General features: G+C 48.5%; 2 protein-coding genes across 2 annotated transcripts in view; one reads left to right on the top strand and one right to left on the bottom strand.

Annotated features, from left to right (window-relative positions):
- The window catches only part of DDB1 (damage specific DNA binding protein 1), a 29,211-nt gene extending 15,493 nt beyond the window's left edge, over window positions 1-13,718 (bottom strand). The window contains exons 1-10 of the mRNA XM_012778320.2: window positions 13,520-13,718; window positions 12,207-12,355; window positions 10,647-10,763; window positions 10,028-10,249; window positions 7,558-7,672; window positions 6,079-6,176; window positions 4,735-4,893; window positions 4,050-4,133; window positions 3,151-3,267; window positions 2,450-2,552 (exon numbers count right to left, since the gene is read on the bottom strand). Of these exons, the coding sequence (XP_012633774.1) occupies window positions 2,450-2,552; window positions 3,151-3,267; window positions 4,050-4,133; window positions 4,735-4,893; window positions 6,079-6,176; window positions 7,558-7,672; window positions 10,028-10,249; window positions 10,647-10,763; window positions 12,207-12,355; window positions 13,520-13,580 (1,225 nt within the window). The 5' untranslated portion in view covers window positions 13,581-13,718. The remainder of the gene's footprint in view (window positions 1-2,449; window positions 2,553-3,150; window positions 3,268-4,049; window positions 4,134-4,734; window positions 4,894-6,078; window positions 6,177-7,557; window positions 7,673-10,027; window positions 10,250-10,646; window positions 10,764-12,206; window positions 12,356-13,519) is intronic.
- Window positions 13,719-13,817: 99 nt separating this feature from the next.
- TKFC (triokinase and FMN cyclase) lies at window positions 13,818-27,110 on the top strand. Its single transcript, XM_012778321.3, has 18 exons — window positions 13,818-13,893; window positions 15,235-15,350; window positions 17,955-18,144; window positions 19,046-19,156; window positions 19,232-19,413; window positions 21,841-21,919; window positions 22,203-22,292; window positions 22,902-22,936; window positions 23,014-23,098; window positions 23,195-23,284; window positions 23,768-23,884; window positions 24,216-24,335; window positions 24,495-24,632; window positions 25,414-25,520; window positions 25,616-25,719; window positions 25,864-25,897; window positions 26,010-26,099; window positions 26,497-27,110. The coding sequence occupies exons 2-18, from the start codon at window positions 15,348-15,350 to the stop codon at window positions 26,656-26,658; spliced, it is 1,737 nt and encodes a 578-aa protein (XP_012633775.2). The 5' UTR covers window positions 13,818-13,893; window positions 15,235-15,347; the 3' UTR covers window positions 26,659-27,110.
- Window positions 27,111-27,298: the final 188 nt, after the last annotated feature.

Raw genomic sequence — 27,298 nt, 5'->3', positions numbered from 1 at the left:
TTGATGTGCATTTCTCTTATTATAAGTGAGGCCTATAACCTGTCCATTCATGTCCTTCGCCAAACTGAGGACAGGAATTTGGTGATCTTCTTTCTAGAAATTTTTTATAATTAGGGAGATTGGGGCTTTGCCTATAAGATGAACGATAAGTATTTTTATCCAGTTTGTCATTTTTTTTGACTTAGTTAATAGTGTTTTGTTTTTGCTATATAGAAGTGTTTTATTTTATGTGGTTGAATTTATCAATCTTTCTTTCTGGCTTCTGTACTTTCCAATCACAGTTTAAAAGACCTTCCCCATTCCAAAAATATACATAAAAGAATTTACCAACTTTTTCTTTTAGTTTTTGTATGGCTTCATTTTTTACAATAAATCTTTGATCCATTTAGATTCTAGCAAAGCACACATTTAGTAGTGGGAATACAAATTTATCTTTTCCCAAATGACAGCTAGTTATCCCAAACCATTTATTAAAGTCCCAACTTTATTTCACTGAATGGAGATGCCACTATGATCATACACTAAATTTCCACATGTAATTGTGTCTATTTCTGGACATCTGAACCTGCCCATTAGATTCTGCCTTTCATCGCCAATACTACAATTTTAATTATCAAGGCTTAATAGTAAATTTTAGTATCTGGTATGGTTAGTCCCATCCCACTGCTTCTAAGTTTTGCTGGCCTTTCTTGCTTTTTCCATTTGGACTTGTCTAGGTCAAGGAAAAAACATAGATATCTCTATTGAGAGACATTAAATATAAAAATAAGTCAAAGAGAGAACACCTTTATGATGCTGATTTATAAACCTTGGTTTGTCTTTTTCACTTGATCACTCTATTCTTCTCATCCTTCAGGAGTATTTTAAAGTTTTCCTTCCATAAGTTTTGCACATTTCTTCTTAAATGTATTCACTGGTATTTTTTTTTATTGTTATTATAAATTGCCTCTTTTCCTCTATTATACCTTCTAATTGACTGTGCTTACATGAAAGCCACTGACTTGAGTACACTAATTTTACATCCTGCTACCTTAATCAATTCTTATAGTCTATAGCAGTTTTTCAGTTGGTTCTCTTGGGTTTTATAAGTTATAATCTCTTCCTTTGTAATTTCATGTCTCTATTTCTTTCTTCAGTTTTTCTCATTCTTTTTTATTTGAATATTCTGAATTACACTTTTAAAGATATGCCTCCTATATACAACTCTGAAGTGGTTTTGTGATTCAATCTGATTATCTTTTCCTCATAACAGGTGAGTTTAGTACCTTTACACTGACTGCTGTGACACCCAAGACTGCCATCAGTTCTGTCATATTGCTTTAGATTATGTTTACTGTTAACACATTGTAAAAGAGTTTCATTACATAGCATTTCTCTGATCTTTTTAAATTGTAATTCTCCTGGAATTTAGGAAGATATACATTTCTGTTCTAGAAGTTACTTTTTTTTTTTTTTGAGACAGAGTCTCACTCTGTTGCCTGGGCTAGAGTGCCGTGGTGTCAGCCTAGTTCACAGTAACCTCAAATTCCCAGGCTAAAGCAATCCTTCTGCCTCAGCCTCCCAAATAGCTGTGACTACAGGCATGAGCCACCATGCCCAGCTAATTTTTTCTATATATTTTAGTTGGCCAATTAATTTTCTTTCTATTTTTAGTATAGTATATATTTTTTTTTTTTTCTGAGACAGAGTCTCGCTTTGTTGCCCAGGCTAGAGTGAGTGCCGTGGCGTCAGCCTAGCTCACAGCAACCTCAAACTCCTAGGCTCGAGTGATCCTTCTGCCTCAGCCTCCCGGGTAGCTGGGACTACAGGCATGCGCCACCATGCCCGGCTAATTTTTTATATATGTATCAGTTGGCCAATTAATTCCTTTCTATTTATAGTAGAGACGGGGTCTCACTCTTGCTCAGGCTGGTTTTTGAACTCCTGACCTTAAGCAATCCGCCCGCCTCGGCCTCCCAAGAGCTAGGATTACAGGCGTGAGCCACAGCGCCCGGCCTGTTTTTAGTATAGTATATTTTAGTATAGTATCTCACTCTTGCTCATGCTGGTTTCAAACTCCTGACCTTGAGCGATCCTCCCACCTCAGCCTCCCCGAGTGCTAGGATTATAGGTGTGAGCCACCCTACCCAGCCTAGAAGTTACTTTTATACTTTGTATAATATCCTCATCCTCTCTTTCTCCTTGGATTCTATCACTCCCTTATATAAACAACATTAACTTGTAAACTTTTATATTTTAAATATGTCACTGCTTCACTTGACTAAAAAAAAAAAAAAATTGTTTTAAATGTTTAAGCTTCTACCACTTGATCTGTCATTATGACTTTTTTCACTCTTCATTTGATCTGCTATCCCCTAGCTCCCACCAAAATGCCTTCACAACATGTAATGAGGCCAATGGCCAAAGTCACTCAAATAAGATCTGCATCCTATAACCACCAAAAGGCTACCTTTAATGCCGGGTAAGTCAATGCTGGCATGCTCATGGATTCCAATTCCATTCCGGATGATCCGCAAGGAACCTTCCTTGAAAGCCCCAGAGCAAGTAACCAGCTGCAAATAGAGAAAAGGTTTCTAAATAACCCTCTTGAGAGACTGCAGGAATCATAATGAAGCCCAGAAAGCAAACACCCTATGCCTAAATTCAAGAACCCTTACTGTGGAACTAGGTTTGAGGATGCACACTTGGCAGAGGCTGATCTCCAAAGTCTCTCAAATTCACCAAGCAGACAAGACATCCTAGTCCAAGAAGCAAAAAGCTCCCCTATCACTGTGCATAGCGCTTGCTTCGATCCTTAGAACCTAGTTTATTAGAATAAGCACAGGCTCTGAAGTCAGACACACCTGCCATTTATTAGATAACCTTGGGAAGTTACTTAATCTTTCTCAACCCTGAGTTTCCTCACTTTGTAGATGGCCAAGAATCCCTATTTAATAGGAGACTCACGTGATTAGGGATAATGTATATAAAGTGCCTGGCAGACTAAGATAAGCACTCAATAAACAGGAATTATCTTTGTATCATTGAGATTTCATTGAGTGAGGCTATTAAAAGTATCTTCAGTGCACACTCCCCATTCTAGATTAGCAAAACCAGGAGGACAGTTTGAGTGGGTATACCAACTATCCATTTCCAGGATAAGCCCCTTACCTGCCCCTGTCCCTGCCTCTCCAGGTCCACCACACACATGTCCACAATGGGTCCTAAATTGGTAAAGGTTTCCATGGCCACTACATAGGAACCTTGTTCATTACTGTCAACGTTGAGCTAAGAAAAAAGAACAATGTTAGTCCTGGAATGCCCTAACAGACTCACCCACCCTAAAGAGATGATTATTATCCAAAAGAAACTCTCAATCCTGCTAGATCTGGCCTTCTTGGGCTCCAATGGATGCTTCTAGAAAGGGACTGCTGACAAAGGAACATGGTATCCCACAGGTGCGATAACCAGCCAGGATTTTGCTCTGTCATGCAGGTTGGAGTGCAGTGGTACAACCATAGCTCACTGCAACCTCAAACTCCTGGGCTCAAGTGATCCCCCCACCTTAGCCTTCCAAGTAGCTGAGACTACAAGCACCTGCCACCACATCTGCTAATTTATTTTTTATATTTTTTAGAGATAGGCTTTCACTATGCTGCCCAAGCTGGTCTTGAAATCCTCCAGCCAGGGATTTCGAACCTAGACTCCCAGTCCCATGGCTGGATCTCAGAAAAACAGTGAATTTTTGCATACATTTTTCTATAGGGAAGGTCCCAAGTTTTGTATTCTAGAGATCCATTACATTAGACAATGACCTATTTGAAGGCAGAGCTGGGTCTTGTTCACCACTGCATCCACAACACCTACCTCCTTGCCTGGCACATTTGCTGAATGAACCATTAAGATGAAGGGCTAGATGTGGGTAGGATGTTAAATTATAGGTAGAAACCTGGATAGTAGGGGTGTGGATAAGCTGGAGAAATTCTGAGAGACACCAAACAGGAGAAATTTGATACGGTAACAACGATGACAGCAACGAACAGACCAGAAAGAACAAAATGTCTTCTTACCTTCACAAGCTGGGAGTCGCCCAGGCGAGACCCAACAAACACAACACCATTATCCAGGTATGTCAAGCACTCAGCAATAGAGGTCTGGAAGAAAGTCAGCAGCATGAAAGAAACCAAAATGGACTCCATGTGGGATCCAGACACTGCCCTACCCACCTCTCAGACATTTGCTGAAAAAACTCCCAACTGCAGCCCTAACTTAGAAAATAGTTCTGTTTCAAATCCCCAGGTCACACTAAGCAAACATTCCTAATCTCTGAAGTTTGTGTTTCTTCTTCTATCACATCCCTATACTCAGAAAAATCTATAATTTATCCTGCAGGTACCTGCTACAAATGATAATTTTAATCCCAACAATTCCAGTCCACACAATTAGACACCCTCTAAAATGCTTTGTGTAAGTATTAAACTTTTGGGGAACCTCCATCCAGAATTGAAATCAGCACTGATCTTTAAATCTAGATTATATCCTTTTTGTTCCCCTTTGTTTTCTTTTTCTCACAGGCTGCTGGGGATTGCTGGGGATTCTCCAACATCTAACTCCTTCAGAAATCAACTTCTGTAGCAGCACAGTTTATTGCTAGGTATTAAGTAACATAATTCTCAGAGTTAAGATGTGGGACCACCCATCTGGGGTCCTTAGGAATCTAACAGAATGTGGCAGAAAACTAGGAACAAGCCCCACCTCCCCAAGGAGTTCCACTCGGAGATCCTTGAGGGTGACAGTGCCATCCATCTGTTCCTCCTTCTCCAGAAGCAGCATGAAAAGCCGTCCTTCCATGTCTCCCAGCAGGTACCTTGAACCATTAGGGTCCACTCGATTGTGGCACACAATTGTGCTTTGCTGCCAACAAGAAACAGGCATTAGAGACTCAGCCTCTTCTACTCCAGAAAGCAAACCCTAGCAGACCACTCCCTTTACCAAACCCAGCCATTTTTACCAGCAAGGAAGCTACTCAGCTAACATACATATAATAGAAAATAGGAGCTTCTTTTTTTGAAGACAATTTTCGGAGGAGTCCAATCAATATACTATAAATGTTTATTCACATACTATTTTACTAAAAAATAGAAATCTATAGAATAGGAAGCTGCTGCAAGTACTATAGGACTATATATAAATGCTACCACTATCACTAATTACTTCCTATTACTAATGCTACCAAAGATCTTGTTCTTTATTCTCAAAAAGAAAGTAAAATAAAGCTTTTAAGACTTAATTGTGGCCGGGTGTGGTGGCTCATGCCTGTAATCCTAGCACTCTGGGAGGCCAAGGCAGGCGGATCACTCAAGGTCAGGAGTTTGAAACCAGCCTGAGCAAAAGCAAGACCCCATCTCTACTAAAAATAGAAAGAAATTAATTGGCCAACTAAAAATATATAGAAAAAATTAGCTAGGCATGGTGGCGCACGCCTGTAATCCCAGCTACTCGGGAGGCTGAGGCAGAAGGATCACTTAAGCCCAGGGGTTTGGGGTTGCTGTGAGCTAGGCTGACACCACGGCAATCTAGCTGGGGCAACAGAGTGAGACTATCTCAAAAAAAAAAAAAAAAAAAAAAAGATTTAATTCTTATGACTTGAAATTTTTATGACTAATTTTCTAAAGTCTATACGTTTATTACTATATTACTTTACATGACTTAAGCCCTGAAAATATTACATTGAATAGAATTTGCCAAGGGAACACTTATTCTACTTTACGGAATAAAGTATGACCCATAAAAACAAAACAAAAATTAAAAAAAAAGAATTTGCCAAAATTTTCCTTTCTTAAAGTGCCCCAGTCAATGGAAAGGCCAAGCCTATTGTGATTATTATCTCTCTTAGTTAGCAAGCAAGCTCTTTGTAAGCAAAACCAGGGTAACTTCTCTCTGATTTCCCAATGACTAACACAACATCTCATATACATAGTGAACAGTGTGACAGACATTTGTGAAACTCCTTTCAACAAATGGGAAGAAAGGGAAGAGCAGGATGAGGACAAAGGAAGAAAAGATGTAAGGAAAGAAAAGGTAGAAGATGTTGCTCACCTTGATGATAGGAGGGGCAATCGCCAGGTATTTGTCACCATTGTGATAGGTGATTGATTCTTGTCCAATGATGATGGCCCCCCCAAAGGGCTCTGGGACTACAGAGGAAAAGACAGCAATATTAGAATGCTCAGCAGTTTGGACCTGCCAAACTAGAGGTGGAAGGGCACGTGTCCAGTTAACCCTGAGGCATATTTTAAGATAATCGTTATTTTTAAAAGGACATGAAAGCCCAGGAAACATGATAGCCTTTTTGAGATTCCTATCTTGGAAATTTTAGACTGTCCATTGTCTAATCCTGGCAGTGTTTTATTGCCCTTCTTTTGGTGTTTGGCATTCCTATGGGTAGGGAGACTTTCCCAATGAGCTTCCACAGACATCCTCCCATTTCCCTCCTAAACTACTGATCCTTTCCAACTACAGGCTTTTATTTTTTCCCTCATTTCTTCTCTTAGCTTAATTTCTCCCCATTATCAGGGCCACCACTTAGAAGATTTTCTCTTAAGAGTTTTTTAAAACTTCTCTACTGGTCGAGACAGACAGCGTATTGTGGGGGGTAGGGTACAAGATACAGAGTGAAGAGGCCTGGACTCCAGCCTAGGCTTTGTCAATTACGGGCATGGGCAAGTCCCTCTGGCCCCATTTCCTCATCTATGAAATAAAAAAGTCAGATAAGTTCTATCAGACCCTTTCAGCGTTTTTTTTTTTTTTTTTTTTTTTTTTGAGACAGAGTCTCACTTTGTTGTCCAGGCTAGAGTGAGTGCCGTGGCATCAGCCAGGCTCACAGCAACCTCAAACTCCTGGGCTCAAGCGATCCTACTGCCTCAGCCTCCCAAATAGCTGGGACTACAAGCATGTGCCACTAATTTTTTCTATATATATTAGTTGGCCAATTAATTTCTTACTATTTATAGTAGAGACGGGGGTCTTGCTCTTGCTCAGGCTGGTTTCGAACTCATGACCTTGAGCGATCCTCCCGCCTTGGCTTCCCAGAGTGCTAGGATTACAGGCATGAGCCACTGCACCCAGCCATTTTCTTTTTTTTTTTTTTTTAAGACAAGGTCTTGCTATGTTGCCCAGGCCGGACTCAAACTCCTGGGCTCAAGTGATCCTCCCACCTCAGCCTCATCCACCACCGCACCCGACTTCCTTTCAGTTTTTAAATGTTATGCCTGGCAATAAAATGATTCATTTCTGTGTGCCACTGTGCAAATCAATCTCAAGGGTTTATAATCAATCCCTCCACCCCAAACAAAAGGAAAGTCATACTTTTAGACAGAGTAAAAAACAGAAAATCCCAAAGATGGAAAAAACAAAAGCAAGCATAGAGAGAGGAGACAGAAGGGAGTTGTAAACAATGCACCTGCTCCATGATACTGATCACTGAAACAAAGGGTAGAGAAGGTGATAAAGGGAACAAGAACAGGGAACTAGCCCAGACTTTGGGTGGAGGCAAATTTCCTAAAACCCCCAACTAACCTGCAATCACCATGGAAGCTTCAGCTTCTACATTTTCCTGTTTCCAAGGGCCCTTATTGAACTCCTTCTCTCGGAGAGACACCTCATAGGTTTTTACGTGCCGCCCCTGAGGGTCCTGGGGGGGAAAGGTGGAATGGTTAGCCCTTAGGAAAGATGAACCTTCGGCTGGAGAGGGATCCTAAAAGGGACAAGCTGCCACGACCACTCAGCATCTGAAAGTCCTGTCATGTCACCCTTTCCATCCTTATCCATCAGTATACTGACAGTCACCAGCTGAGCCTGAGAGTAATTTCTGGGTGGACTGGGATATCTGAGATCTACTGTTTATAACCATTCAACCAACCAAGAAAAGTTTAAAGCATTAGAAAAATGAATTTGTCATGCTCCACTAAGCACTATAAGAGATACAGTGTGTGTGTGCATGTGTGTGTGTGGGGGGGAGAGAGAGTGAGTGTGTGTGAGTGTGTGTTTCTTGGCCTCAAGGATCTTACAAAATGGCTAAAAAGAAAGAACACATTGAGAAACTAAATTTAAGAGATTAAAAAAATTGATACAATTCTTAAAAACATTCTGACAGGGTAATGATATGGCGAACAGAACTTATTGCTCCTCTAAAGTGAGTCAAAACTGTCAGTCCTGCCATTGTCCACACCATCTTCCCCTCCTTTTTCTAAATCATGACTCATGTCAGTCCTGAGGCTGCTAAAGTCACCTTTAAGAGGCTAAAGACTAGGGCTGGGGAGAATGGAGCCCCAGTGGAAGACGGCTTCAACAAAGGTGAGACCAGAGTCTGAGAAGTTATGAAAGGAATTCAGCAACATGTTTCAGGACAGGGATCACATCTCCTGAAGCATGAAATCAATCTTTGGCATAAAACAGGAAACAGTAATTTTCAGTTGATGAAAAGAATTTCCCGTCAATCTGTCAATGAGCAGGGATAAGTCCCAACTTCACAAAAAATTCAAGGAAGGGTGTGGACTTGGGCCTCTGAGACACACATGCAAAAATGAAGATCTGATCGAAACTGGTTCCCTGGGGGTGGGAACACTCAGCCAGCCTTGAATAATCAATAACATCAAAGTTTTAATGACCTGACATTTACAAAAATAAAGAAGGGAGAGAAATTCTAAATTTTTATCTTAGCAAATGAAATCTCCTAAACTAGTTTCAATCTTATTCAATTGAACCTTATTCCAATCAACCTTGGAACTACAGCACTTATGGCAACACTAAAAATACATAAAAATATATCAGTATTTCTAATACTTAACATGGCTATCAAAGTGTTCACATGCACCCATACTCTCCATGGAACTGGACTATCATTTCTTTTTTTTTTTTCTCTCTCTCTTTTTTTTTATTTTGGCATATTATGGGGGTACAAATTTTAAGGTTTCAATAAATGCCCTTCCCCCCACCACAAGTCTGAGTTTCCAGCATGACCATCCCCCAGATGGTGCACATCTCACTCATTATGTATGTATATATCCGTCCCCCTCCCCCCTGCCCAATACCCTATTACTGTAGTACCTATGTGTCCACTTAGGTGCTGCTCAGTTAATACCAGTTTGCTGGTGAGTATATGTGGTGCTTGTTTTTCCATTCTTGGGATACTTCACTTAGTAGTATGGGTTCCAGCTCTAACCAGGAAAATATAAGATGTGCTATATCACCGTTGTTTCTTAGAGCTGAATAGTACTCCATGGTATACATATACCACATTTTATTAATCCATTCTTGGATTGATGGGCACTTAGGCTGTTTCCATAGCCTTGCAATTATGAATTGTGCTGCTATAAACATTCGAGTGCAGGTGCCTTTTTTGTAGAGTGTCATTGGATCTTTTGGGTTGGACTATCATTTCTTTCTGTCATTTATTCAACTACATGCAAGTGAAATGATCTCGTATTAGTCTTGTGCTCTGCCACCCCACGCCTGCTTAACAGATCTGGACCAGAGAACAGCTGCCCAGGATCAGCCCTGCTAAACTTTTAGGCACAGACTAAAACAGAAGTTAAGAACCAGCAAGTCACCACAAAGTAAGTGCTAGACAAAACACAAACCTCTTCTTAGAAGATACAAATAAAAGACATCTCTTTGCTTGTAAAGGCAAGTTCTAGATCACTTCTCTACAGCTAAGTTTTAATAATCCCCTAGCATGCCAGTAAAAGACTCAAAGTATAAACTAGGTCACCCTATAAAATCTCCAAGGCCCATAACCAGAGTGTAATCTCCGGATTAAAACCTGCTACAAGCCCCAGAGAGCTTGCTGCCCCCACAATAAGTACTACTGCACTCAAAAAACAACCAAAATCCTATATTAATTTTATTGGTCAAAATATTTATTTCAGGACAAATACATTAAACACTTCTCCCTACCCTACTATCAAATCCACACATTCCAATTAACAAAAACCAACTCTCACCAAGCCAAACCACAGTTTCTCCCTCTCTCCTCCAAATCCAGTACCTGGTAAACAAAGCAAATGGTAGGTGCTTGGCAACCGTATAGGAACTTGACGTCGATGACATGCAACTCCTCCAGGCGGATATTAAAGGCCTTAAGCTCTTTATTGTCCCGATCTAGTGGAATAACCTTGAAAAGGCCATCGTATAGTCGCAGGCCGATCATCCGGCACTCAGGGTCAATGATGCCAATAATGCCAGTCTCTGAGGGGCGGCCGATACGGTCCTAAGAGAAAAAGCTGGGATTAGGGAAAAACCCCACCACTCACAGAGCAACAGAAGACACTGGGCATCACTTTCTCAGGATGATTTCAGGAGAGGTAGTAAAACTAATGGATCTGCTTGACATGTCAGGGAGCCCAAATGTCAGTGCCTATTTTTTTGTGAAACATTGAATCTCAAAAAAAAAAAAAAAAAAAAAAACACTGAATCTCAATGAATTTATTACCCTGTCCCTTGGACCCTGACTGAATTACAGAAGTCCTTTCTTCTTAAAGCTCAAACCCTTAGTGTCTTCGTTTCTCTGATCATACAGAAGGCTGCTCCCAGCACTTTAATTTTCATCAATGAATCATGACAGCCCTACCTGGAAAACTCTCATCGGCCTGAAACAGCCACCTCACCTGGACATTGCCATGGGCTCGCGTAATGATATCAATGCTCTCGCCACTCTGCTTATACTCCAGGATGCAGGCATTGTACTTAGCTGTCAGGATAAACAGCAGGTCCTTGCTCTCCCCCTGGAAACCAACATTATGCCATCAAAACAGGTTCTTTTTAAAACACGAATAACCTGTCCAGTCTTAAAGCATCATTCTTTAAACATGCCAAATTCTTTAAGAACATTCCAAATTCTTCTGTCCCTAAAGATAAAATACATGCTGAGTTTGTAATCCATACTAGGTACACACATACCCTAAGGGTATGTACAAAAAGCCAGAACTGAAGCTGGTAAACAACCAGTCCCCACTTTCATAATCTTCTATCTCTCTGTTCTATTAATATATACAATGTCTCCATCTATTTCAATCTCAAGTTAATCTCAGTCCTTCTGAAAGATGAAAGTAATGCCTTCTCTTCTCCTCTCCAAGTAGTTGGAGAAAAAGAAGAAAAATGTAGGAATAACAATGGAAGCTAGGCCGGGCGTGGTGGCTCACGCCTGTAATCCCAGCTCTCTGGGAGGCCGAGGCGGGCGGATTGCTCAAGGTCAGGAGTTTGAAACCAGCCTGAGCAAGAGTGAGACCCCGTCTCTACTATAAACAGAAAGAAATTAATTGGCCAACTAATATATATAGAAAAAAATTAGCCGGGCATGGTGGTGCATGCCTGTAGTCCCAGCTCCTCGGGAGGCTGAGGCAGCAGAATCGCTTGAGCCCAGGAGTTTGAGGTTGCTGTGAGCTAGGCTGACGCCATGGCACTCACTCTAGCCTGGGTAACAAAGTGAGACTCTGTCTCAAAAAATAAATAAATAAATAAATAAATAAATACAATGGAAGCTAAAATGGATCTACAAAGTCTTATTTAGTTAACACAGACCACAAAAAAAAAATGACTGTTTTGTTCAAAGAGTTATAATTAAAACTCTGAACCTACTGCTTTCCTGCCAGATTCAGTTAAGACATAATGAAGCAATGTGGTGGCAGTTATTTTGATGAAAACATTTGTATTAAAATAATGACAATACTAATGATGATGATTATTATTAACATAACACTGAATGCTTGCTATGGGCTAGCCTCTGTATTACCTAATCATTTTATCTTGATGCTGGGGACTGGTTACTGTTATCCCCACTTTGTAGATGGGGAAATTGAGACTCTGAAAGGTGCCTTAAATGCTTAAATGACAACTAAAGTGACACCCAAATCAGAATTAATAAGGAACGAAGCCAGGACTGTTCCACACTGTAGCTTATTCTCTGCATCACCAAACAATACAGTGACCCACATTTCAAACTGTTTTAATTTCCCCTTCCTAAAGAAGTCAGCTTCATAAATATTTGCCTAATGAATCTCTCCTATTTCTAGGAAGCGTGGTCAAGAAGAGAATACACTGAAATCTGCCATTCAAGGAAAGCAGAGAGTTTCTTTCCTAAATCATAATCCACCCATGCCCAGCAATCATAAAACAACCTACAACCAGCAGTTCTCCCTTCATTGCTTGTCGCAACCCAGAACACTTACCTTGGGCCTGAAAAGCTCCATGACGGCAATCTTCCCATACATGCCCACCTCTTTGACTGGCCGAAGCCCCTCAGCAGTGACCACATAGATCTCTAATCTCGTGTTTTTGGCAATCAACAGGTTCAAATCTTCAGCCGAAGTAAAATGTCCTGAAAGAACAGATGCTCTAACTTTTGAAGCCAGAGGAAGGGCCTCCGAAGCCCTTCTAAATAATCCTATTACTTATAACTAAACACCTCCAGAATTCTCATTTACTTCACGTTTCTTCAACGCCCTCCATTCACTCCACTTCTTGCCAAAGCCTCAACCTTGAAGAGTCTCATTTTGTGCATTCAGCAAAGCTACTTCTGTAATCAGACTAAGAAAACTGGACTGGACCTAACAGAGCTGCATGTCCTTCAACTGACAATGTGTAAAACCTTCACATGGCTCTGACCCCTCAAATTTTACTTCTCCTATTACAGTGGCAAACTCTATGAGAATGCTGGAGAAAGTGTTTATCTCTTCCAGTCTTTATCTAAAGTCTTACAAAACTTTTATCAAACAGACCAGGCAAATGAAGAAAATTTCCGGAGCTTTATGTTAAAGCATTGTTTCATCCACACCTCTTGTCCTCCCAGCAGTCTACCAATACCCTCATCCACACTCTTAGCTGCCTCCAACTCTGAACAACAGAGTTTTGTTTTGGAATCATGATAAGGATTTACATAAATATACAAGTCTGAGGTTTGCAACTGGACATTGGTGTCCTTAATAACCCTTGCACATAGTCAACAGGACAAATCCAGCCCGGGGCCAGGCAAACCAAACCCTATTTTCCAGCAGCGCCCTCATGTAAACAACAGCCCCAGGCAAAGGAGAGAGCCTGGAAAGAGCTGCTCTCCCTCTCAGGGTGAATGCGGACATTCCTCACATCCCTGGGCACCCCTCACCAACTCCCACATATGAAAACTCTGACCCAAAAGTCGCCATCACCACCGCCCCTTCCCTTGGCCACAAGAGGCCAATCTCTGCGCCCAAGCAACACTGCAAAATCAACTCACTCTGCTCACTGTCCCACTGGACCCAGCCCTGCCCTCAAGGCCAAGTGACCTCCCAGGACGAAAGGGGTCCCTCAAGATCAGCTTCTAATCCCCCAAAGGCGCGTGCTGAGCCAGCTCCTCTGAGGTCGTGGAGCTGGGGGAGGTTCCTCGGCCGCCAGCGCCTTCCATTCCCCGGTTCTACCCGGCCGCCCATGGAGCCGCGGGCCTCCCGAGGCCTCGGTTCCCCCCAGCTGCCTCCCTCGCCGGGGTCTCCTGCCCCGGCAGACTCACCGGTCACGCAGCCGTTCACAGCAGTGGGCTTCTGTGCCGTTACCACGTAGTTGTACGACATGTCGAGGGCTGGGGTGGCCCGTCGGGACGCGAGGGCAACGAAAGAGAGACGGACACCAGCGAAGAGACAGGTGGCCCCCACCCGCGCGCAGCGAACTCCACTGCCACTGTCTCCGCCCCGGAGACACGTTGCAGGCCAGAGCGGCCGGGGCGCGGGGCATCACGGGATGGCCTCACCTGGTCTCTTGGAGGACTCTCGGAGCCCGAGTCAGCCAATCACGAGAGGCCACGCCCCCTCGCTTACCGCCAGAGCCCAAGGACCCGGATGAGGGTGCGCCGTTTGGAGTCCTTGTGGAGCGGCGACGGCTGCCGAGGTGGCTAGTGCGGGCGTGAGGCGTTGGGGGGTGCGCCAAGGCTCCCAACCCCGCTCCGCGCCCCTCGGTCCTTGCCCTTCCCCAGACCCCGTCCTCTCCCACTTTCATTGCTCCAGTAGCTCTCAGGCTGTTCCGCTTTTGGAACGGAAAGGATTGCGGAACCCTAGAAACGGGAGGGAGGTGACTATTTTTTCACATCCCAGACTAGAACCGTGCCTCCTTCCGCTTCGCTCTCCCAGTTCCTCCAAAGCCGCTGCCCGCACCTGACCTTAGAACGACCACACGCCTCACCTGAGGGGCACCAGAATGCTCACCTCTCCCCTTAAAACTGTTTGACTTTTCAGACTTTGAAGGGACCACCAGTCCACGTGCCCAACAGTATTAGTGCCCCCCCCATTGCTGTACAGATTCTGACCTGAAACATGAAACCAGAATTTTGCCTGTGAGAGTCTTAATAACCCAGGAGCACAGTCAGCCCCTGCAACCTCTGCAACCACCCCACATCAAATAGGCTCTCCAAGGAGCAAGAGGAAAAACACGCGCTTTGGTGCACCTGTAGAATGCCAGAGGGGAACCATCCCCCTTTTTGCAGATCAAGAAGCTGAGGCTCAGTGGGGAATTGGTTTACTTAAGCTCCCCCCAGTAAATTGGGACAGAGCTAGGTGCAGAATCCTGTCTGGGTTGTTCCCATCGTGCACTCGCGTGCACTTGTGCAAAGCCCAAGACCCTTAATCAGGTTGAACTTGGGGAAACTAGGTGTCATTGTGGTTTACATATTGGTTTTTCCACAGCAGGGGCTCTGCCTGCTTTTGGAGACACTGAATTATCAGTAGAAAGAACACAAACTTTGTAGAAAGACTAGACATGGGTTTGAGTCCTGGCTTTTACCTGTATGACCTTGGACAATTCACTAGAGCTCTCTGAGTCTTTCCCAGAAGTAAAATGGGATCACAAACTCAGCTGCCTCCCTCCTGGTGTGTTGCCAAGGCCAAGGAGAGCAAATGTGTGAAGAGCTTTGTAAATTTTTTCACCACATGTGATGCCTATGTAAAAGATATGTTATTTTGTGAGTTCCTTTGCTCCTTGGTGATGAGGTGGGTGCTGCTCTTGGGTATAAAGGTGGCCCCCTGCCCAACAGGGATTGATCTTTCTCCTGGCAGCCAAGTGCAGGCATGAACCTTGGTCCACCCCATGCTCTTCTCCATTCCTAGCTCACGTACTAGAGTTTGGACTTGGACCGAAGTCTGGGGCACCTCCCTAATTAGTGGGACACTGGAAGCGTGATCGTGCCAGTCGGCTGCAAGTGCCTTCAGCAGCTTGTATTATTACCCATTACTGCAGGTGCTGCTGCTGCCTCCACTGTGCTCAGATCCAGGTAGCACACACAGGATCGTCCATCCTCCAGCAGCTCTGTGCGAAGGTGTGAACTCAGTTTGTTTCAGAGCCTCCCCACCATGGTGAGTCTTGCGGGGCCTGGGCATGGGGAGGACACCATGGTCTCAAAGCAGGATCCCAGCCCTGGGCATGCTGGAGCTCCTTACCCCCTGATCAAAAGCTGCTGCTGCCTACTGAGGTTTAGAGGTTGAGAGATAGGGCCATTATCTTTCTCAGGACCTGATCCCTGCTTCTCTCTTTCCTGGAGGCCACTGGTCCCAGTCAGGTATGGGACTGTTGCCTCTGAGTCTCTCTGGAGCCCCTCAGTCCCCAGTCCAGGCCACATATTTAGATTAGAACATTAGCAGATACCTGCTTTGTGATAGGCCTTGTACCAATCACAGAAGGAACTGTGAGGATCCACCTTATTACTGTTCCTAAGCTTGGGGCATGCGAGGGCTGGTCCTGGAGCTGGGTTCTGCAGTGTGGGAGGCTGCCATGCCCTTGGGCTTTGCTCCAGGCCAACTCTAAAAAAAAAAAAACCTGATCTGAACCAAAACAAGCCTTGAGCAGATACGGGTTCAAATTTCAGCCCGATACCACCCAGCTCTATGATATTTTGCAGAAGACTTGATCTCTCGGAGCCTCCTTTTCTCCATCTGTAATATGAGGTGGATTAGGCCTACACCAAGTGGCCGTGAGGTGTGGATCAGAGCAGAGTCTTAGAGGCCTTGCCTGACTTCCTTTCCTTTTCCATTTCCTCAGGCCACTGGGACCCAGGTGTGGCTCTAGTGCAGGGACAGGTGAATCCCAGGCAGAACAGATTATCAGGATGGGGAACAGGGCACATTCTTGGAGGGAGGTAGTACTGGAGGCTGGGCTTGGAGGTGAGACCAACTCACAACCTCATTGTGTGTCCCGGTCCCTGGTGGGCTCTGAGAGCCACCAGCCCATGCCCTTCCTTGGCCAAGACCTCTGCCACCTTCCACCTCCCTTCCAGCCTCTTGGGAAAGCAGCATGATGTGGCCAACATGGAACCAGCTTTGGAGCCAGGCAGACTTGGGCACTTGCTGTGTGACCGTGGGCAAAGTCATTTAACTGTGCCTCAATTTCCCCACTGGGTTAATCTTTCCTCTATAGGGCTATTGGGAAGATGAAATGAGACCTGTTCAAAAATACTTAGAACCAGGCCTGGCTCTTAGTCACTGCTGGGCAAATGGAGCCAATCTAATTATCCTGCTTGCCCCCTTCGGACCTGGGCTGCTTGCCTCATCCCGAAGCAGGTGGCTTGACCCTGGCCCTGGCCAGACCCAGGAAAGGTTGACAGGGAGACATCAGAGCCAAATTTTGCACAAAGGAACCAGTGCTAGCACCCTCAGGAAGGAGCCGCAGCCGGAAGTACACCTTGCCAGGACTTGGCTCAGCTGCAGGTTCCCACCGGGCCACCAGGTGGCGCTGGGAGCTCGGGCTTCCGGGTCCACTTGGACCCTCCTCTTGCTCTCCAGGACAAAGGCGGGGGCTCCTTCCAGCCTGTGGCCCCAGTTCAGCTCGCTGCAGCTTTTCACAGCCTGTTTGAAAAAGGGAATAGCTCTTTTTGAGTGTTGACTATATCACAGGTGTGTACTCTGTTCTTGTAAAGAACAGAGTACATTTTACAGAGGCGGATTCGCAGCTCACAATGATGTGTCTCACACTGAGTTCTCGAAGCTAATGAGAAACAGAGGTGGGATTTGAACCTGAGTCCATGTGACTGCAGAGCCCAAGCCCTCCTTCGCTCTAACCCCCACACTGCTCTTTTCTGCCTGCACCCCATGTCTGCTCAGCTGAGCCCAGCAGCGTGAGATCTGACCAGCCTGCCCACGCACCCATCCTGAGGCTTCCTTCTACATAGGGCTGTGAGGCCCTGCCCACCTCCCCCTGTAGGCCACACTGGCTTCCTGGTGCCACCATACTAGTCACACCTGCAGGCTTTGCAGTATGCTGCCCTCTGCCTGGAATAGCTTCCCTTTTCCCTTCCCCCACTGCCCCTGCCCCCTTTGGCCCACCCAACTCCTACTTGTTCTCCACAAAGACCCCTAGGCCCCCTCCGTGCTCCCAAGGTGCACGCAGGCTCCTCTGGGATAGCACTGCCACATAGCACATGGACATGATCTCTTTGTGTCTCCATCGAGGGCAGGGACAGTGCTCTTTCATCTGCTTGCCCAAAGTGTCTAGCAGTGGGCCTGGCACACTGAGCAGCTCAGGAAATGTCATTTGTCCTGTGTCAGAGGCCAGGGGAACAGCAATGGCTTGGGCCTGCTCAGATCCTTTCCCCAGCACAGGAGCCTCAGCCTGGGGCTTCTCTTCCTTTGGCAGAAGACACTGGACCCCAATTTTCTTAAAATGTTTTATACCGAGGGTTCCAACTGCCCCATTTTTTTTTTTTTGTAGTTTTCATTTGTTAGGATAAATTGAAGCCATGGTGCAAAATGCTTCCTAAGTTAGGCAGAGTAAAAAGTCACAAATTAAAATGAGAACTCACAGAAACATCTACCTGATAAAATGTCACCTAACACAAAGAAGTGCTGTGTCCTTGGAGTTCCCAGGTGGATGTGGAGAGGGGTCTTCACCGCAGCACCGTGGCTGGGCACGATGGGGGTGTCCCTGCTGACCGTACTCTGAAACTCCCCCTCACTCCTCTCCTGCAGACCTCCAAGAAGCTGGTGAACTCAGTGGTAGGCTGTGCTGATGACGCCCTTACTGGCCTGGTGGCCTGTAACCCCAACCTTCAGCTCCTGCAGGGCCACCGTGTGGCCCTCCGTTCTGACTTAGACAGCCTCAAGGGCCGGGTGGCACTGCTGTCGGGTGGGGGCTCCGGCCATGAGCCTGCCCATGCTGGTGAGTGCTCTAGGGTGGTGGTGGGGTGCTGGGTGGAGTGGGCAGGGGCTTCTGGAACGAGGTGCAGGACAGAGCCCAGCCCAGAGTCTGGAACAGGGGCCTGGTTCCCACTCCCCCAGCCCATGCTCTGGCACAGTCACAGCGTGTCTAGATCTCACCTATAAAGGTACATTTGTGTATCTTTAAAAGTGTGAGGTTGGGCCAGATGATCTCTAGGCCTTTCCAGCTCTGAGAGTCGGTGGTTCCATGAATCCTGGCCTTCCAGGCCCAGCAGATGCACCCCCTGGCTTCCTGAATTTTCCAGCCCAGAGCAATATCCCTCTGCTGAATCCCCACCCTGCCATGTCCACAGTGGGTAGTCCTGGGTCGTGTCCTGTTTGGAGCCAGGGATGGATATGAACACTCCTGGAGGGCAGTGACTAGGCTTTGTATCGTTTGTCCCTTTCCTATCTCCCTTCAGCAAACCCGTTCATTCATTCAGCAAATGTTCAGAGTCCACTATGTGCCTGGCACTGTACTGGTCTTTAGGGGTACAAGAGTGAACCACACAGACAAGGTCCCTGCCCTTGGGGAGCTTATATTCGACTTTGGGGACACAGATTATTATCTGTGTGTATCCAGGTAAATGCATAAGCGAATAAGATCATTTCAGAGAGCAGCAAGTGACATAGTGAAGACAGCAAAAAGGGTAAAGGACAGTGAGTCCCTGAGAATGGAGTAGGTGACTGCTTCAGGCTGGGAGGTCAGGGAAGGCCTCTCTAAGGCGATTTCCTGAGAAGGTATCAGCAATGTGAAGACTGGGAGGATCTTGTAGCACCAAGCACACAGTAGGGCTCACCAAACCATGCCCCCCAGTGTGGGAATCCCCCGTGACTGCAGGCCCGGTCCCTCTCGCCCCCAGGTTTCATAGGGAAGGGGATGCTGACCGGGGTCATCGCGGGAGCCGTGTTCACCTCCCCAGCAGTGGGCAGCATCCTGGCAGCCATTAGGGCCGTGGCCCAGGCGGGCACAGGTAAGCCCGGCATGCAGGGAAGGGACACCACGGGGCAGACGAGGGCAGCCACTGATGGGCCCACTGCTCCGGCAGTGGGGACCCTTCTCATTGTGAAGAACTACACTGGGGACCGGCTGAACTTTGGCCTGGCGAGGGAGCAGGCCCGGGCTGAGGGCATCCCCGTGGAGATGGTGGTCATCGGGGACGACAGCGCCTTCACCGTGCTGAAGAAGGCGGGCCGGCGGGGGCTCTGCGGCACGGTGCTCATTCACAAGGTGAGCACCCTCCTGGCCTGCCCGCCCCAGGCGGCACCTGGCCTAATCAGTCGCTCCTTAGTGTGTTTTCACGTTTGTTCCTTTGCAGCAAAAGCCCAGTTGAACCAATTACTGCTTTTGTTTCTCTTCACATACACTGAAATATACTTATAAAAGTGTTAGGCTGGCAAAACTCTGAGTACCAAGTGTCAGTTATGGAGGAAGAAAAACAGGTCTATTAGTAAAACATTCTTCTACTCTTGGGTCTCCTACACTTTCCTTTTGGGATGTGAGAAGGAGGGTAAAACTGTATTCTTGCTGTTTTGATTAAGTTAAATACATAAACCAAAAAAAAACACCTCTTCAGGCAAAATGTATTAAGTGGACAAGTCACAGCTGTTGTATGTAGAATGAAATAGTACCAGACATAATCACAGCCCCTTTCCAGTCCCCCAGCCCCTGCCCCAAGAATCTACTCATTCTTCTTTCCCAGTGTTCCCTGACCCGGGAAGGCCCTGCCATGCCCAGCTACCTAAGCCTAGAATGCATTCTCCAGGGCCGCCCCTTCCCTTCCCCACACTCAGTCCTGACCCGGCGCCTCTCCTCCCACATGCCTCTGTGACACCACCCTTGGTTCAGGGTCATCTGCACATGCCCCAGTGGCTGAAGCCACCTCCTCACCTGGCTCCCCTGACTGCTTCCTGCCTTCCTGCCTTGCCAGTCTGCTCTCCACATTGCCTCCAGAGGTGTCTTTTAAAAATGTGTACCTGACCAGGTTGTTCACCGGCTAAAAGCCCTCTTGCAATCCTAAAGCGACCACACACTCCTTGCTTAGGCACCTGCCACGCTCTTGCCCCACCTCCCTGACTCCCCAGCTGCATCTTCCATCACTCCTGCCCTCCTCTTATGGTCTGTTCACACCAGGTCCGTGTACCCACCGGGCTGTGGCTCCCCTCTGTGGCTTTGCTTATGCTATCTGTGATCTAGAAAATCCCTTCCCTGTCCAGCCTCCTTTCAGCCAGACTCCAGCCTTCCTGTAGAGGCCCAGCCTGACGTCTCCCCACTCCCCTGAGCGGGCTAGCAGCCCCTCCTCAGTGCTCCTGTGGCATCTCCTGTGGACGCCATCATGGCATTTACCACCCTGCAGATTTTCAGTTTGTGTCGCTTCCCAGACTGAGTTCCCTGAAGGCAGGGACCATGACTTAGTCATCTTTTTCCTTTTCAGCACATCCTAGATGCTTGGTAAAAATTGGGTGGATGGGTGGATGGGTGAAGTGACCCACAGAACTTGTGCTGTGGGAGAAAAAATACTAGACTAGGAATCAGGAAACTGGTCACCAACTGGCTGTGTGACATTGGACAAGTCACCTCCCCTCTCTGGGCCCATTTCCCCATTTCTAAAGTCTCTTCTGCTTCCAACAGACTGGAATTCTTGAAGATTCCTGATAGGTACATTGTGAATGAGGGGAGCACACTCTTCTGCCCTAAATGTGATGGGCCAGGTTGAGAGTGGAAATGCTGAGAAGTTCCCATTCCCAACAAGAAATTCATCCCCAAGGGCCAGGCTCAGTGGCACGTGCCTGTAGTCCCAGCTACTGAGGAGGCTGAGTGGGAAGGATCACTAGCCCAGAAGTCCAAATTGAGCCTGAGCAATATAGTGAGACCATTTCTTACTAAAAAAAAAAAAAAAAAGGCCGGGCGCGGTGGCTCACGCCTGTAATCCTAGCTCTTGGGAGGCCGAGGCGGGCGGATTGCTCAAGGTCAGGAGTTCGAAACCAGCCTGAGCAAGAGCGAGACCCCGTCTCTACTATAAATAGAAATTAATTGGCCAACTGATATATATAGAAAAAATTAGCCGGGCATGGTGGCGCATGCCTGTAGTCCCAGCTACTCGGGAGGCTGAGGCAGAAGGATCGCTTGAGCCCAGGAGTTTGAGGTTGCTGTGAGCTAGGCTGACGCCACGGCACTCACTCTAGCCTGGACAAAAAAGTGAGACTCTGTCTCAAAAAAAAAAAAAATGGCCTGGCGCAGTGACTTAAGCCTATAATCCCAGCACTTTGGGAGGCCAAGGGGGGAGGATCACTTGAGACCAGGAGTTCAAGACCAGCCTGGACAACATAGTATGAGACCTCATTGCAACAGCAAAAAATAATAAGAATGATTTAAAAATTAGCTGCTGGGTGTGGTGGTGTGTGCCTATAGTCACAGCTACTTGGGAGGCTGAGGCAGGAGGATCCTTGACTCCAGGAGTTGAAGGCTGCAGTGAGCTATGATCGTACCACTGCACTCAACCTGGGCAACAGAGTGAGATCCTGTCTCTAAAGAAAAGAAATTAATTATTAATAATTAATTAAAGTAAATAAATAAGAAATTCGTCCCCAGCCCATCTTCTACCACCAAGTGGTATAGTGACTCCTCCCCTCGGGGCTTACCTCTGTGTGGTTGCAGGTGGCAGGTGCCCTGGCCGAGGCAGGCGTGGGGCTGGAGGAGATCGCAAAGCAAGTGAGCACTGTTGCCAAGGCCATGGGTGAGTGCCAGCCCGGGGACTGGGGAAGAGCAGGTTCCTGTCGGCTGCATGGGGGGCTTTCCAGATCATTCCCTAGGGGCCGAGGGAAGGTGTCCCTGGGGGACCTCCCAAGGACTGGTGGCCTCAAGTACAGAGCTCGGTTCTCTCTCTTCACTGAGATGAGTCTGACAGCCTTTCTCAGAGGAAAGGACACCTGTGGGCTGCCGAGGTATTGCCACTGCCCTTCCTGACGCCTGACACCAAGAGCAGAGCAGTCATCCCTTTCATGCTCCGTTTTCCACAGGTACCCTGGGGTTGAGCCTGTCCTCCTGCAGTGTCCCTGGTTCCAAACCCACCTTTGAGCTCTCAGCCGATGAGATCGAGCTGGGCCTGGGTAAGCTTGTGGCCACCCCATGTCAGCTGTGCCTGCCTTGGGTTTTGCCGGCCTCCTATACCCTGGGAGCCATCTGTCCAGTCTTCTCTGCCCACCCGGAGCTCTCCCTAGGTGGTCTTAGTATTTCTCACCTGGGCACTTAAGCCCCAGCCTGGCCCAGCCTTGCGATTTCTACCTGCTTTGCCATCCACACCCAGGGCTCCAGCCACGGCGTGCACTGCCTGCCTCCTTGCCTTTGCTCACACGTGCCTGGGTCTTCCTGCTCCTGCCAAAACTTACCCTTGTTTCAAGGGCCATCCAAAGTCCACCTCAGCTACAAACTTTCCCACCTCCTTCCCTGTGCTTCCAAAGTGATGGGCATTGGCCTCCTGTGGCCCTACCTAACTTTAGAGGCCTATCTGCATCTAGTTAAAGCGATCTCCGCCACCAAGCTACCAGATCCCAGAGAGCAGAGACTGTATGTGTTTCGCTATTCTGTCCCTTTCGCTCCCCCCTCCCCTACTACACAGAACCTAGCCTAGTGCAGAGCACCGAGTACGCTCTTGATAAAAGTGTGATGAGCGAATCCCCAGGCCCGAGTGGGTCGGCAGTGACCACCTCTATCCGCAGGGATCCACGGGGAAGCTGGTGTGCGCCGGATAAAGGTAGGTGGACTGCCTGGCCCAGCCTACCTAAGGCCAAGGACCCCCAGACGCAGCTCACGCCTGGCTCCCTCTGACAGATGGCAACGGCCGACGAGATCGTGAAGCTCATGCTCGACCACATGACAAACACCTCCAATGCATCCCATGTGCCTGTGCAGCCCGGTGAGTGGCCTGTCATCCCCGTCTCCCAACCCTCCTGACCCCTCAATGCGGGAGGTGTCCCGAGAGCCTCACCTGGGGTGTCGTGTCTGCCCACAGGCTCCTCAGTGGTGATGATGGTCAACAACCTGGGTGGCCTGTCGTTCCTGGAACTGGGCATCATAGCTGATGCTGCCGTCCGGTCCCTGGGTGAGCCCCGCACTGGGCTGGGCATGGGACCCTTTGATGCTGGTCATAAGAAAAGCAGCTGAGGTAGGGTCCTGTGATGGCATAGAACACGGCTGTGCGGTCAGCTGAGCCTGAGTTAAATCATCACTCTGCCGCTTCATTGCTGGGTACCTTGAGCCTCTGCTTTCTTGTCTGTATATAGGGGTAATAATACTAGTACCTGCCTTATGTGGTTGTCATGAGGATTAAATGTGATTAAACGTATGTAAGATGCTTAACATCTGGGCTTGGGAGAGCCCAGTAAGAGACCTATAATTACTCATCTGTCCCTCAGAGGGGACACTTCCAGGGAATGTGGCCATTGGGAGTGTCACGTGAGGAAATTGAGCCATCTCCCTACTGACCTCAGGGCCCCAGCTCCTAAGGTCCTGGTCTTTCTGTCCCTCTGTCTCTTTCCCTGCTGCCCATCGTTCCTTCCTGGACTGCTGTGCTCTGGCGTTGCAGAGGACCGAGGGGTGAAGATTGCCCGTGCCCTGGTGGGCACGTTCATGTCAGCACTGGAGATGTCTGGCTTTTCCCTCACCTTCCTGCTGGCAGATGAGCCCCTCCTGAAACTGATAGGTGAGACCTGGAATCTGGGGTCACCAAAGCCAGGGGTTCATGTAGCTGGAAGGAGCCAGGGAGCTTGTAGAGAGCCTAACAGGGCTGACCCTGACCCTTTCTGGCTTCTCCAGTCTTCTCTGGCCCTCCCTGGACTATGGAGTGTTGGTTTAGGATCCTCCTTGCATCAGCCTGACCCTTTCCCCAGGGACCTTCCTTCCTTCCCCTTGTACACACTAGACACTCAGTACATACTTGTTGAGATGGACTCTCTTCCTCTGGGGCTGCTGAGGGAGCTCTGCTTAATGCCTGGCTGACACCCGAGTCTAAGAGAGTCATCTTGCTGTCCTAGATGCTGAAACCACTGCAGCAGCCTGGCCTAACGTGGCCAAGGTCCCTGTGACGGGGCGGAAGCGGAGCCGGGCAGCCCCCAGGGAGCCCCCGGAGGCCCCTGGTTCCACTACAGCAGGAGGTACCAAGCCCTGCTGTTGGGGAGAGGGCAGGACTCCCAAAGTACACAGGGCTGTGCAGTGGGGCACACGGGGGGCCTGGCACCCATGCCTCCCACTCTGATTGTTTGGTCATGAGGAGGGCTGGGCAGGCTCTCATCCCTGCCATTTTCCCTTTCTAGGCGTAGCCTCGAAGCGGATGGCACTTGTGCTGGAACAGGTGTGTGCCACCCTCCTGGGCCTGGAGGAACATCTGAACGCCCTGGACCGGGCTGCTGGTGACGGGGACTGTGGTACCACCCACAGCCGTGCAGCCAGAGGTTGGTACCAAGGCCCCTGTGTGGTCCCGAGTGGGGGTGGTATGGCAGGCATACTGGGTCCTAGATTTTAGCATTTCATGAAACAGAACAATTTCCAAAACATTTGAGTGCTGACTTGGAGTTGCCAACTTTTACTTTGCCAAGTGAGGTCATTCACATAACCCTAGCACCCCTGTCACCTGTTTTCCTAAAGAAAAGGACCTTCTATGCTACAAGTAGGAAGTCATTATCTCAGAAATAAACAATCCTTGACAGTGAATAACTTACAAGTGAAGGAAAATGCATTCTGTTGTCCTTTTCTCAGTTTACCTAGACCAGTGAAAAGCTCTTAGCTTTAGTACCTGCCATGGGCCAGGCACTGCCCTCAGCTCTGTGGATATAGCAGTGAGCAGAGCAGACAGGAATCACTGCCTCGTGGCCCTCGTGCTGGGAGGAGAGACAGAGTAAACAATAGAAATCAGTGAAACCCACAGCCATTAGTGCAGAGGGCTGGGGGACAAAACAAAGCAAGGAAGCAGAGTAAGAATGTCAACCTGAGGGTGTTGAGGCAGGCTTCACCTGCTGGGCGACTTCCAAGGTCCCTTCAGTTCCCATTGCCAGCCCTGCTCCAGGCTGCACACTGGGTGTGGAAAGACAGCCTTGTGATCCCTTCATCCTGGTCCCCTCTTGTCCCCTTGCAGCCCCCATTCACTCTGGCTGGCAGTCAGGCCTGGGTGCTCAGTGGTTCCAGGCAGATGGAGGGGAGGTCTCTGAATTCCTCACTGTCTCTCTCTGCCTGCAGCGATCCAAGGGTGGCTGAAGGAGGGCCCACCCCCTGACAGCCCTGCGCAGCTGCTCTCCAAGTTGTCCATCCTGCTGCTGGAGAAGATGGGAGGCTCCTCTGGGGCGGTGGGTGCTGGCAGCCCCAGGGCTGAAGGGCTGATGGGGAAGGCTCCAAGAGCCCGGGTCCAGGCTGGGATGCTCAGCACTCTCGCCCTCCCCAGATCTACGGCCTGTTCCTGACTGCAGCTGCCCAGCCCCTCAAGGCCAAGACTGACCTTCCGGCCTGGTCTGCTGCTATGGATGCCGGCCTGGAGGCCATGCAGAAGTGAGCCAGCGCCCTGTGCCTTAGACCAGGGTGGGCTGGGGGAAGTGGTCAATGTCATCTGCTCCTTGGAAGGCCCTGGCCTCACCCCCAGAGTGAGTCCCTTGGCTCCTGCAGTAAGCCTCTTTCATTCTCTTTCCCTCCCAGATATGGAAAGGCTGCCCCAGGAGACAGGACTATGGTGTGTACTTGGGCTGTAGCCCCAGCCCTTCCCCTTTTGAGCCTATAAGCCCTAAAGGCCACCCTCAGTGGCAGGGCCTCTCCTCAACCCCCCTCTCCCTCACCTTTTCCAGCTGGATTCTCTGTGGGCGGCAGGACAGGAGCTCCACGCCTGGAAGAGCCCAGGGGCCGATCTGTTCCAAGTCCTAACCAAAGCAGTCAAGGTGAGTGAGGCAGGGCCCAGCCACCTGGGGAGACAGACTTGGAGACGGACCAGGTGCTCATGTCTATGTGACCTTGAGCACGTTAATAACCTGCCTGCACCTGAGTTTCTTCCTCTATAAAACGGAGATGAGCATCTATCTCAGAAGGCTGCTGTGAGGCTAAGGAGGTATGTAGAGCCCAGTACAGTGCCGGGGACTTAGTAGGGCCTCAGTAAATGGTGGCCCCTTTCCCTGCTAGAAGTAGATGAAAGGCAACCTTTCACGTGGTGACACTGCAGACGGTGCTGGCAGAGATGTGACAAGAGGGTCCAGGGCCACCCTGCACAGCACTCTGCCACGGCAGGAAGGAGAGACCTGTGGGCCTGCCCTGAGCCTCCTTCCACTCCTGCCCCCTCAGAGTGCTGAAGCTGCAGCCGAGGCCACCAAGAATATGGAAGCCGGAGCTGGAAGAGCCAGTTACATCAGCTCTGCTCGGCTGGACCAGCCGGACCCTGGGGCAGTGGCAGCTGCCGCCATTCTCCGTGCCATCCTGGAGGTCTTGCAGAAACAGGGTGTGTGACTGCTTTCCTGAGCTTCAGCTCCTCTCGCTGCTGTGCTGAGGTGGCCATTGTCACCCCCCTTCTGCCTTCCAACCATCACCATTCCCCTCCCAAGCCCCATGGCCTGTTCCCCCCAACTCTCGAGTTCCGCAGGAACTGCTCCAGCAAGCCTCCAGAGCTACTCCACTGCAGAGACGGCAGCCAGAGCAAGCCGAGTAGGGCATGGGCCTCTCCAACTCTGCCCTTTCCCTCCTCGAGAGGGTAGAGTCCCTGGGTCACCTCACCCTGTCCCAGCCAGCTGTGGGTTTCAGAGATAAGGCATTTTCCCTGAGCCACAGCACAGCTTGTAACTGGCAGTGCTGTTTGGTTTAAAGACTCCCTGTGAAAGGCCTTCTGCACTGGAACCCCAGTCAATTGGAAAAGAAAAGCTAACAGAGCATGGTCAAGCAATAAAGCTCCTGCTTCCTCTGAAGGACCTTTTGCCAAGTGTGTGACCAAGTTGGCCCACAGATGCCCAGGGGCTGAGCTGCAGCCCTGGCTGCTGTGATCGTGACCCGTTTTCTACCAGGCAGCGCACCACCACTTGCACCCCAAAGGCAGGGCCTGCTCAGCTGGGCTGGTTCGGCTGGGATCTGCTGCTGTCCTCCTTCCAGTACACAC

This window comes from Microcebus murinus, chromosome 4 (assembly GCF_040939455.1).
Source record: "Microcebus murinus isolate Inina chromosome 4, M.murinus_Inina_mat1.0, whole genome shotgun sequence".
NCBI lineage: Eukaryota > Metazoa > Chordata > Mammalia > Primates > Cheirogaleidae > Microcebus > Microcebus murinus.
This window is presented reverse-complemented; position numbering and strand designations above follow the sequence as displayed.

Excerpts from the sequence above, each read along its gene's own strand:
- TKFC (XM_012778321.3), top strand. Across the intron at positions 21,920-22,202 it reads CACTGTTGCCAAGGCCATGG|GTACCCTGGGGTTGAGCCTG; the intron begins GTGAGTGCCAGC and ends CGTTTTCCACAG. Across the intron at positions 25,720-25,863 it reads GGCCTGGAGGCCATGCAGAA|ATATGGAAAGGCTGCCCCAG; the intron begins GTGAGCCAGCGC and ends TTTCCCTCCCAG.